We start from the raw sequence: 12,443 nt of genomic DNA on the forward strand, positions 1-12,443 counted from the left end.
GAAAAAATTTACACTTCTGGTTTGTTTAATGGTGCACGGTATTTTGGAAGCTGTCCAAAATATTTGTGTAAAATCTGAATTTACAAAGTATTTATAGCTAAAATGTTGTAAAGTACCAACTGTAATGTCCTTACAATTCAACTTTGGTTGTTTTCGTACATCTGCTTTATGGTGCAAATGATGTAATACTAATGTAAGACCAGCACACTGTTGTAGTGCCACTGAAAGCAATGTTATTGATACTGCTACATTTACCTTCTAAAAATGCCAACTCTTATAATACAAATACAAAAAAAAAACCCATATTAATTTAGCTAAAGTGTAGAAGCATAAAAAAACTTATCATACCTCCTGCCACTAAAATAGTATTATTTGTTATATTGTTATATTTTTACGGTTATAGTTCTGTGATTTATCAGATTTGTTTTTGTGGTGGAGTGCAACTGGTGATTGTTTTTTTACAATAATAATGATGATTGTTCACTCAGTTAAAATTCAGAATTTAGTCAGACTGTTTTGTTTAACAATTAATCCAACTTCCCCAAATGAACAGTTATTAAAAGAAAAAAGTAACAAAACTTCACATCTGAGAAGCTGATATTAAAACGTTTTGCATGGGAAAAAAAAAGCGTACATTACGATCAGAATTATCAGGATAGCTGCTGATTAATTTTCTTTCTGCTGTTTTGTTCCAACTGTGTTTTGGATAAGTTCATTGATTACATGAACTCTTCGTGGGTTCTGTAAGTACGTTACTAGCAAGTTATTAAGGAAATATGAGCAGTACTTGAAGTTTTTATTTTGACATGCACAGGTAAACAGCAGGATGAAATGGAATAGCATGTTTAAAACATGGCCTACTATATTTGCTTGGCTAATATCAAGAGTTAACAGTATTCCCTGTCAGGTGAGTGACATCACACATTTCTTTATGGTTTTATTCATTTTGGATAAAGGATTTTTATTTAGCGTTAAGTTTTATTTAAAAAAAATCAGCTCTGCATTTGATGATAAATATACATTTATTAAAGTAGCTGCATAGCATAATGCTAATTTATGCTACCTTCATTCTTAATAAACTATGCTATATTATATAAATTTATTTAAGATTTCATTTAGTGCAATTCAAAAGTCAGGTGACAGAAAATGAATAGGTAGCCATTAATTCATCATTTCCAAAGTAAAAGCACCAAACATTTTACGGTCCCAGCTTCTTAAACGCTGACTTGCTGACTGATGTGAGATCTTTGAGTCTCAGATATTATGGTAAGTTTATGCTCATTGAGTTACACGTGCATCGTGTTTTATTCATCACTAAGGCTTTTGTGAACCATCGCAAGAGTTAGACCATCATTCAGGCAGCAGTGCCTTAATATACATGAGACACACCACTGCACTGGTTGACATTTCCTTTATTATGATGAACACAGACCTCTTTGGTTTTTTTTTTTTTTTTGTCACTCTTAAATATAACTTCCTGCTGCCTTCCACACATAAAAAGAGATTATCGATTTGATAATGTTTACATAAATTCTGTTCTGTTTATTAATATTGTTTCTAAGAAATTGAGCTATATATCACTCACATTTGTTTCACTATTTAAATATTGCTAAACTGACAGAATAGAACAGAACATAGAACAGGATAAGAGAATCAAGTTGCCCCCGAAGCATCCCTTAGTTGTGCTGCTATTTAATTTCAAGTGATATCTAAACAACCCTGTGTCTCGGAATTGCAATGAATGAGACTGCCATCTTTTTAAAATGCTGCAGTTATGTGTCCTTTATTTTTTGAATATATACTGAGCGATTAAAAACTTTAATTTTGCTTTTATGGTATTTTACTAGAGCTTCTCATATCTAGCATGTCTTTAAGCTAAGTTCTTAAAAACAGTGTACAGTATAGTCCTTGAGCTCATGGCTTACAGCTCCAGAAAAGAATCACTGGGCTGTCTAAGATTTTATAAACTAGAAACTATATACATAAAATACATATATACATAAAAATGTAAACCATTGCTAGACATTTATAGGAGGCTTTCATAAGGTGTTTTAGATACATAAAGGCTAAAAACAGGTAATTTTAGCCTGTTGCTAGGTTGGTGCAAGGCAACATGAGGGCATCATAATATATCTTGCATAATTCAACTTTAGTGGATATAAAGTAACGTTACAGTTGTGAAAAAACAAGGATGCAATGCTTTTATAAGTTATTATATGTGCATGAATGCTAAAAGAATCATCAATTTTACCTTGTTGCTAGGAGATTGCTATGCAATAAAATGACATCATGATATATGATATACACTCAACAAAAATATAAACGCAACACCTTTGTTACTGCTCCCATTCCCCATGGGATGGACGTAGAGACCTAAAATTCATTCCAGATACACAATATAACCATCCCTCCCAAACAGTGGTCACAAATCAGTCCAAATGTGTGGTAGTGGGCACATCTGCTATATTGAGATAATCCATCCCACCTCACAGGTGTGCCACATCAGGATGCTGATCTGACATTATGAGTAGTGCACAGGTGTACCTCAGACTGCCCACAACAAAAGGCCACCCTGGAATGTGCAGTTTTTTGCGCTATTGGGGGTCTGGGGACCCAGAACCGGTCAGTATCTGGTGTGACCACCATTTGCCTCATGCAGTGCAACACACCGTCGCATGGAGTCTATCAGATTGTCAATTGTGGCCTGTGGAATGTTGGTCCACTCCACTTCAATGGCTGTGCGAGGTTGTTGGATATTCGTGGGAACTGGTACACGGTGTCGTATACGCCGGTCAAGCACATCCCGAACATGCTCAATGGGTGACATGTCCGGTGAGTATGCTGGCCATGCAAGAACTGGGACATTCTCAGCTGCCATCTGCCCTGAACAATGTGAACCATGATTCATTTGTGAAGCGCACACCTCTCCAACGTGCCAGACGCCATCAAATGTGAGCATTTGCCCACACAAGTCTGTTACGGCGACGAGCTGGAGTCAGGTCAAGACCCCGATGAGGACGACGGGCATGCAGTTGAGCGTCCCTGAGACGGTTTCTGACAGTTTGTGCAGAAATTGTTTGGTTGTGCAAGCCAATTGTTCCAGCAGCTGTCTGGGTGGCTGGTCTCAGACGATCTTGGAGGTGAACCTGCTGGATGTGGAGGTCCTGGGCTGGTGTGGTTACACGAGGTCTGCGGTTGTGAGGCCGGTTGGATGTGCTGCCATATTCTCTGAAACGCCTGTGGAGACGGCTTATGGTTGAGAAATGAACATTCAATGCACGGGCGACAGATCTGGTTGACATTCCTGCTGTCAGCATGCCAATTGCACACTCCCTCATTGCTTGTGGCATCTGTGGCATTTTGCTGTGAGACAAAACTGCACATTCCAGGGTGGCCTTTTGTTGTGGGCAGTCTGAGGTACACCTGTGCACTACTCGTGATGTCAGATCAGCATCCTGATGTGGCACACCTGTGAGGTGGGATGGATTATCTCAATATAGCAGATGTGCCCACTACCACACATTTGGACTGATTTGTGACCACTGTTTGGGAGGGATGGTTATATTGTGTATCTGGAATGAATTTTAGGTCTCTACGTCCATCCCATGGGGAATGGGAGCAGTAACAAAGGTGTTGCGTTTATATTTTTGTTGAGTGTAGTTAAGGATGTTCAGGGGCCTTACATGTACCTGTAAACAAAGTTTGGTTGCTCAACACCTAATGGTCTAGGAGGAGTTTGTGGACAGAGAAACAAATAAACACACAAAGACACAGACAGACCTGTTACACCTTGTTATAGTAAGATATAGGGATATATGGAGGCTGTTAATTCAGTGTCAAAACACATATGCACCCTTATGTTGCTTTTTTACAGTTTGTTTTAGTTAGTTTCATAAGCGTGTACTGTAGTTTTAGGATGGGTTTTTTTGCCCACAAAGGGGCAGGGGGCTCTTCCCAATAAAAGTGAGTTTTTCCTCCCTGCTTTTGCCAAGTGGTTGTTCATAGGGGACTGTGTGATTGTTGGGGGAACTCTCTCAATACTAAAGTGCCTAAATACCATTAAACTGAACTAAATTTAGTCGAGTTTTTGCCCAGTAAATTACAAAACTAAACCTGAACTAAAATAGTGCACTCTATTTTAACTCGGATAAAACAAAAGTGAATGCATCATTATGCTTTAATACTACATATAGCTGCTGTAAATCTGCCACAATGGCAGCTTGTTCTCTGAATAACATTATCATTTTTTTTAATTTTTTTGTAAAAGTGTAAAAAATGAATGTGCAGAGCAGGATCTTTGAGAAGTGGTGAGCAAGTGTTGAGAGTGAGCATATTGTTCACCCTTCACTTGACTGTCAATCCCAGGAGTGCCCGCCCCCTCATGATACTGGATTATGGGTTGAACTCAATCTGAATGCTGAGTAGCACGAAAGGCGGTCTCCTTCTCTCTTTGTCTTTTTCTGCCTGGTGTGTGTCACTCTTCTCCGTCTGGCCCTCTGAAATAGATGTATTCACATGACACCACAAACATGCCGGCTGTTCACACCTGCTGATTCGCACAGTATGACACAGTCAGGCAGACACACGCACAGATGCACACGACAGCTCATGCACTTCATTCCCAGTGGCTAGTCAGCGGTGCGTGTTTGACCACCATATCTTCCAGTTCAAGCAAAGGCTTCTTTTTTTTTTTGAAAGAGAAGACTCAGTGTTGTCTGCTCATTCTCGCCAATGTAAAATACACACATTAGCTTCCATGCAACACATTCTATCCCAGTGATACACTCAGGAAAAATCATGGACTTTATTCATATATCACTTTGTCTTACAGTTTTACGTTGAAAGTGACTGATGTATTTTAGCACTGGCCGAGTGTAAACAATTACTCTGATTGACCCAATGGGAGAGCTGTAATTACAAGTCAATGGTTTCCTGTCAAAGTTGATGGTTCTGGCACAGCTGGTGCAGTTTTTAATGAAACCTGCAGCACTAACATTTAGTACATTTGTATCAATGTTGAGAGGTCCTTGTAAAACTTACATTAAAATGTTCCTTTCATTTTTAAAATAATTCAATTAACTTTTTTCTAATTATTTAAAAAAAAGGCAAAATATTTGCAGCCTCCAGCTTTTCAGTGTAAAGAAAGACATTTGGGACTTGCATAGATTTAGATTTTGGGGAATAAGCAGTAGTAGGTATGCCCCCAATAAATGCATGACAAAAGTAGAGGACTTTTATTTGTGGTTATGATGTTACTCTGAAACATTATGATGCCCCCAACAGGGGCAGATATTTATTCTGCAGCAGTGGGTCTTTCTATACCTCTGAAAATATATGAAAGTAAGATAGTAAGAGTCTGAAGGGAAAAGGAGGTCCAGGACTTGGCCTCTCATTCTCTAACGTATTCTCAGTAAAGAAGTGGTTGGATGTGGTGGTGTTAGCTAGATCGTTAACTTCAAGCTCACTTGATTTATTAATAGGGTTAATAAATCAAAGTAATAGACATTTTATTAAGGCAAGCAGATACTATTTATGGAATTAAAGATAACATTCCCAAGTTAAACACACACAACATGACATGAAAAGTAAGGCATGCCTGTTGATTCAGCACATAAAAATTGTCTAGGGAGTAAATATTCCAGAAGAATGTGGAAAGCCTTACAGGATTACTGTAAATTCAGTTTTCTTTTACGTGTCACCTGGTGCCTGATTTTTGCGTTTAAGTGGATGCTGAGAAACTGGGATTGTTAATTTACTCTTAATGGAACAAATTTTAGATGGTTTAAGACCATAAAGGATTAATTATATTTTATCAGTGTTTCCACCAATATCTGTTAGTGATGTTGTTATTTGAACAAAAGTGGAGGCTTCTCCTTGAAAAACTGTTGAATTATAGAAGAAGGTGAAGAGGGGAAAGGCGGTTGGTCCAGGTGGAGGTATGAAGATGTCCAGGAGTAAGAGCAGTGGATTGTTTAACACAATCTAAGAGACTGAGAGGACTCTGAGAAATGGAGGGATAAAGTTGATAAAGATATGGGAAAGAGTTGTTGAAGTTACGTTAAGGAGAGAGGTGACGATCAGCGAGCAGCTTGGCTTCATGCAGAGAAAGAGCACCACAGATGCGATTTTTGCTTTGAGAGTGTTGATGGAGAAGTATAGAGAAGGTCAGGATGAGTTGCACTGTGTCTTAGTGGGTCTAGAAAAAGCATATGATAGCATACAAAGAAGATTTAATTATTACAGTAATGTTAGGTCTTTTTTTGTGTATAAATCAGGTTCACTGGGGTGTAGTTTTGCAATAATTTATTAAAAAATATTTTTATTATATTAAGAGTTCAGCTTTTCTTAACCTTTGATAAGTGGTAAGTCTTAGTGTTCCGAAATGCATGGCTCATAAGTGTTAGTACTCCACTCCACTGAAAGTATTTTATTGTGTAGTCTCAGTTCAGCCTGTAGCCAGCTCAGCTGATTGGTTGGCCATCCAAAAGACCTCCCCACAAACTCATGATCACCTATTGATTGACCTGCTGCATGAGGGTTAGCTTCAGGTCCTCCACACCACATGTCTCTCTCTTTGCATCAGATACACTGCGTATGAGCAGCGCTGACCTGTGGGGCGCTCCAGTCACCTCTTATTGGGCTTGACACTGCTCGATGGTGACAACGCTAATTGTCAACATCTGGGAAGTGCTTGCCATCCCTCAGCCCGGCGCAGAATGAAACGTGGTGATCTGTCATAACGTGTCAGGGGAAATTAGCATCAATTGGACGTCGGTATGTGGAAGAGGGAGGGGGACAGGAGTGGAGGATGCCCCGCCGACATTATCAGGGCTTTTTGTTAGGAGGGGGAAGAGGGCAAATGGCTGTTAGAGGAGTAATTTCAGGGCAAAGAGATTTGCATGATTGTGTTTCTTCACAGATTCACTGTGGGAAAAATAAATTCTATTGCAGTTACAACAGAAATGGATAACACTACTGCTGTTACTAATGATTGTAATATTAATACTAACACTAATAGTTATTCTAATTCTAATACAAGTACACTACTAAGCATAAGTCTTTTATATTTTGCTTCCAAGGAGCCTGACTTTATTGTATTTTTTTAACGTGGTCTTGAGCAATAGCTCTCCAGACTTTCTGAAGGTCCTTCCAAGGTTTTAATATATTTTATATTAATTTTTATATTAATTTTGTTCCAATTTCTTAAAAAATGCACCAAACAAGGGTGGCTGGCAAGCAAGAATTGCTAAGAAAGGAAACGGGGAGAAAAGCCTGAGGTATGCCAAATTTCACAAGAACTGTACTGAAAATCGGTGGGAACAGATCCTAGGGAGCGATGAATTCAAATGTGAAATTTTTTGTGTCTAATTGTCGTCAGTATGTACAACATGGAGTGTCTAACACGTTGGAGGCTTTATCATGGTTTCCGCCAGCGGTGTTGGGGGTCAAGACTGATGGAACTATAAACACAGAGAAGATTTTGAATATGATTTAGAAAGCGTTTGACTGGCACTGGCTTCGTTTTTCAATATGACAATGATTCCAAACACACTGCAGGTGCAGTAAAAACATACCTGATTAAAACTATAAAATGGAACACTATCAGTCATGGATTGGCCTTCCCAGAACCTGGCCCTCAACATTATTGAAGCAGTCAATAGGGAATAGAACTATGGGGCGATCGTGGCTCAAGAGTTGGGCGTTCGTCTTGGAATCGGAAGGTTGCCGGTTCGAGCCCCGGCTCCGATAGTCTCTGCCGTTGTATCCTTGGGCAAGACACTTTACCCGTTGCCTACTGGTGGTGGTCAGAGGGCCTGGTGGTGCCAGTGTCCGGCAACCTCGCCTCTGTCAGTGCACCCCAGGGCGGCTGTGGCTACACTGAAGCTTGCACTCACCAGTGTGTGAATGATTGTGTATAGTATAGGGGTCCTTAGGACCAAGTAAAGCGCTATACAAATCCAGACCATTTAACTAAAGGCATCTGGCATCCAAAGAAAAGCCTTGGGATGCTCAAGAAGCCTGGAAAACTGTCCCTAAGGAATACAAGAAAACCTGCCAAAGCGAATTAAGGTTGTGTTGACAAATATAGGTAGTCATACAAAATATTGACTTTGCAAACTCCATTTGCACCTTTCAATGCTTCTATTAGTATATTAATATTAATGCTTTTTTTAAAAAAGCATCACTGCTTAAGCTACTACTAATAGTACTTTTTTAAACAATCATTATGTGATTGTAATTACTAGTGATACTGTTATTATGATTGTTGGCCTGCTGCTACTGTATCCATTACTGTTACTGTTACTTAATACTAAGAGGTTAACTGTTTTAAGTAAATCACTTACGTTTGTTTATTCATATATTTAAAAGAGTAATTTAAAATATCCACCTAATATATTAATATTGTCAGCAGTGTTCTTATGGCCAACTTATCGTGACCTGCTGTGAAAGTTGAAAAGAGAAGTTGATCTTAAAGCTGTTACACTTCAGCTTGTAATTCAGACTTGGAGAAGCCTCAGGCAGGGCTCTCCCAAAGTGCTTGCTTAAGAAAAGCAAAGAGTGTTACCATATTTTGGCTTCACATCAACTTGTGTTAAATTCTCAGGCCATCACATCTCATCTTTTAGAATTGTCTTTTGTTTTGGTAAAGAAGCATTCCTGACTTCTATTTTATTCCCATATTTTTAACTTTTCCATTCTTGATCCACACTGTAATGTGTTGTATTTAAACCATTTTACAGCCCAAACTGTAAACTTTCATAAAGCTTCTGAGTTTCATTTGAATGAATACAGTAAGGGGAACTCTCATGAATTCACATGTGATAAAAAACAAACTAGATTCGTGTTTATCTTGTCTCATGGAAAAGCCCGCATTGTCACAATATCTTTGTCTTATCAGAATAAATCAATATTGAATTTATGTAAAAAAATGCAATAGCACAAGCACAACAACCGGGATAAAGGAAATTCACTGGGTTATTAAATAGTAGAAGAAAATGAAGAATTTCATACCCAACTGAAGCAACACGTGGGCCATTGAAAACACAAGATTTCACACAGTACATCAGGTGGTGATGACCTTAAATCTGTGGCTGTTGTTAAAAACTGTTAAACAGTATTTTCAAATGGGCAGGAAGTGGTATACCTGTCTTTATGACCTTTGACTTTGTTTATTCAGGAAAGCGACAGTTTGTGGTGGGATGCCTTTGCGACAGAGTTTTTTGAAGAGGATGCCACTCTCACGCTTTCCTTCTGCCTCGAAGATGGACCAAAGAGATACAGTAAGAACACACATAATCATCTCATTTCTTCTATTCAAAAACTCCTTTGTTAATAACCACTGATTATCCACATACCTCAATTAGTAGGTGCCAACTGAATATTTTAATTATGTTGTATTTTAAGTAAAAAGCATTTATTTGTGACAGTTCTGTCTGCACATTGGGTTTTTTTTTTTAACTTGTTAGGTCATTTTTAAGTGAACAGCCTTTTCTGAAGTCACTCACTACTCTCTGAGCAACACTGTAGTCTATTATGCTAAAATGACATTTAAGGTACTAAAAATCATAATTTTTATCACATTTTCAGACTAGAAATCTGGATATAAATACAATGTTCATGGAATAAAAGAAATAATACGCAGTGTTCTTTGGGAAAACCCATAAACTCAATGTATGGCTTAGCTACTGTGACATCGCCCATCATCAGTGATTTTGTGAAATTTTGTTTTGAAGTTGAACTTTTTTTTTTTCATAACCATGTTGGCGCTGTGGATTTTTTTTTTTTAAATTGGACATCACAACTGAGGAGTGGATCTGAATAAGAAACCAAGGTTAGTCCTTGGTTATACAGTAAGGTGGGCAGTCACAACATAGTCATGCCCTAAAACAATGGTCCCCAACCCCCGGGCCACGGACCGGTATGGGTCCGTGAATCGTTTGGTATTGGCCCGAGTTGAGGCTCGGGTGTGAAATTTCTGGTTTTCAGGGTTTTTATCGTTAACTCTGTTTCCCTGGGTCTTTTCCTGTGTTGTAGTGGTGTGTCTTATTTTGAAAGAAATATTTAAGCGTTACCATAGCGACCAGAGCACATTAAGGGGCAGAGAGGAGGACGTTACTCTCAATGTTTTTGGCGCATTTCAGGAGGACGCTGCTAATAAAGTTACACAATTACACAGTGAATTTGTGTTTGTTATTATATTTACAAAATACCACAGTTTTTGTCTTGGTAGTATCATTTTATTTGTTGTATTTATCTGCGACACCTTAAAGGCTGGTCTGTGAAAATTTTGTTTGACATTAAACCGGTCCGTGGCGCAAAAAAGGTTGGGGACCGCTGCCCTAAAACAATGATGCCAAAAATGCAGACCACAGCCCTCTAGTGGTCCTTGACGGCACTGCAGTAACATCTAATTGAAATCACAATAAAATGTTTAAAGTAAAAAAAATATTAAAAATATATTTTTTAAAAAGTCACATGAAATGTGTTATTCGCAATTATGGTGGCTAACACGTGCTGCTGAAGAAGCCTAAGTTTATATGTATTGCTGGAATTTTTCAAGTGTGGGTCCAGAACACCAAATAGTTTTGTGTCTTGATTAATGATGTAATTAAGTAGGACCACAAAATATTTTCAGGAAGAGTTCAAAATGGACCTTTACATTGTGAAGTTTGGGAATGGCTACCCTGATTTATTGTTTATGTTGAGCTTAAATGGGAGTGTAATTAAAGAGCTAAAGATTCTATATACTCAAACCTAGTGATTAAGACCTATAACTCATCAGCAAAGTGTTTATTGAGATATTTACACAAATGAGAAGTGGGGCAGTTTGTTGTAAATCTTTATAGGATCAGACTATAAAGATCAGCAAGAGTCACCCCCTACTGGCTATAAGAAAGAATGCGTATATAAGCCTATTTATTACTGGCTTCCTCTTTAGATATCTACATCTGTAACTATCTTGCTGTATGTTCAAAACCATTAAATTCATAAGGGGCATTCTCTTAAAACAACCTGTTTTCAAGGGTCTTAAACCACCACTCTGTGTCCTCTTATGGGGATGTTGGTGGCACAGTAAGACTCAAGGCATGTTTGTAAGTGGCTGAGCAACACAACTTGCCATTTCTTTTTTTTTTTTTTCTTCTTTTTTTTTATTGAAAACTTCCACCTACACATACTCAGACACATACTCAGACATTGTTCATCATTTCTGGGACTGACTTTGTGCTCAAATGGGAAAAAAAGTTGTAGACTACTTCCACTTTGCTTTAACCTACTACATCTTCTTTCAGTTAAGTTATTGATTTCCTGAATTTCCCAAAATGCCTTCATAACAGCTCTTAGGGGAAAAAAATGTGTGAACTTCTTCAGTTAGCGAGTCAGACATTTCCAGTAAAGCTTTGTAACCACTGAGTCAACCATTTCTGCATTCGGCTACACCGAGGCACTGACAGCAAGAAAATTGGTATCTCTTCTTCTTCTAACAATAGGTTTTTCTCTCCATGTGATTGCCGAACATTGGTGCAACATCACATGTAACTACTGGTAACCTCTTTCTGAAACTTTCATCACAGGCTTGCGTTGTGGGTTGCACTTTTTAAATAAAGATGCAAGCATAAACCGCAGTCTCGAAAATAGACAAATAATGGTCATGTCTGTCTTGTGAAGACACAAAACAGCTGCTTTTGTATAAGATCATAGTCGTGGGGCTTTGTGACAGCTTGGTACTTTTTACCTAGAAGGATGCAGAAGAAAATGATACCATGTCTGCTTTACTTCCAATAGGTTTGAGAAGTTAAAGGAGTCATATTGGTCTTCAGATAGAAAATGTCTTGTTCATTTACTGCAGTGTTAGAGGACCAGTATTTTGTGCACTTCAAGGTTTCGGTGGACACACATCTCTCTGGAAAATACTTGGTGCTTAAGGGGGAAAAAACATAAGTAGATTAAAAAAAATATCCAGTCGTGGAGTTTAAATTACAGTTTTTTTTTTTTACCTTACTGACAGTGAGCTTAAACTAAAGGTTTGGCCTAAATAGAAACACAGTAGGTTGTTAATTTGACAAATTACCCCTCTGATTTGCTTCTTCTCTGAAGCCATGGCTGCTGGAAGCCAGTAGGTGTTGCTATGCATGTAGTCAACCACTATACCAGAATAAAACAGGATTTCTTGAAAACATAATTACAACTGTCCTCAGAATATCAAGGAGAATCCCTTGTTTCTTTATTAAAAGAACACTGAGGACATCTTTTAAAGAAAACTTATGAATTAACACAGAGAAAAAAACACCTTTGGCACCACTTTGATGCCTTATACTCTTAGAGCTGTTTGCATGCTGTAGGCTGCTCATTGAGTTGATTACATATTATTCCTGTAAGGGAAATCAATCAGGTTTCAAAGAAGAGTTTAACAAATGCAGACATACACGTTCGCACTGAGAGGT

The 12,443-nt window shown here is 38.2% G+C and overlaps 1 protein-coding gene across 5 annotated transcripts in view; it reads left to right on the forward strand.

Moving 5' to 3' along the window:
• ldb2a (LIM domain binding 2a) overlaps nt 1-12,443 on the forward strand; it is a 113,794-nt gene that overhangs the window by 17,241 nt on the left and 84,110 nt on the right. For all 5 annotated transcript variants that reach the window (XM_085416269.1, XM_085416277.1, XM_085416244.1 and 2 more), the window contains exon 2: nt 9,179-9,281. In XM_085416269.1, the coding sequence (XP_085272395.1) occupies nt 9,179-9,281 (103 nt within the window). The remainder of the gene's footprint in view (nt 1-9,178; nt 9,282-12,443) is intronic.

Source organism: Rhamphochromis longiceps, linkage group LG2, assembly GCF_057381845.1.
Source record: "Rhamphochromis longiceps isolate RC_006_pf linkage group LG2, R_longiceps_female_GT1.1, whole genome shotgun sequence".
In the NCBI taxonomy this organism is placed as follows: Eukaryota; Metazoa; Chordata; class Actinopteri; order Cichliformes; family Cichlidae; genus Rhamphochromis; species Rhamphochromis longiceps.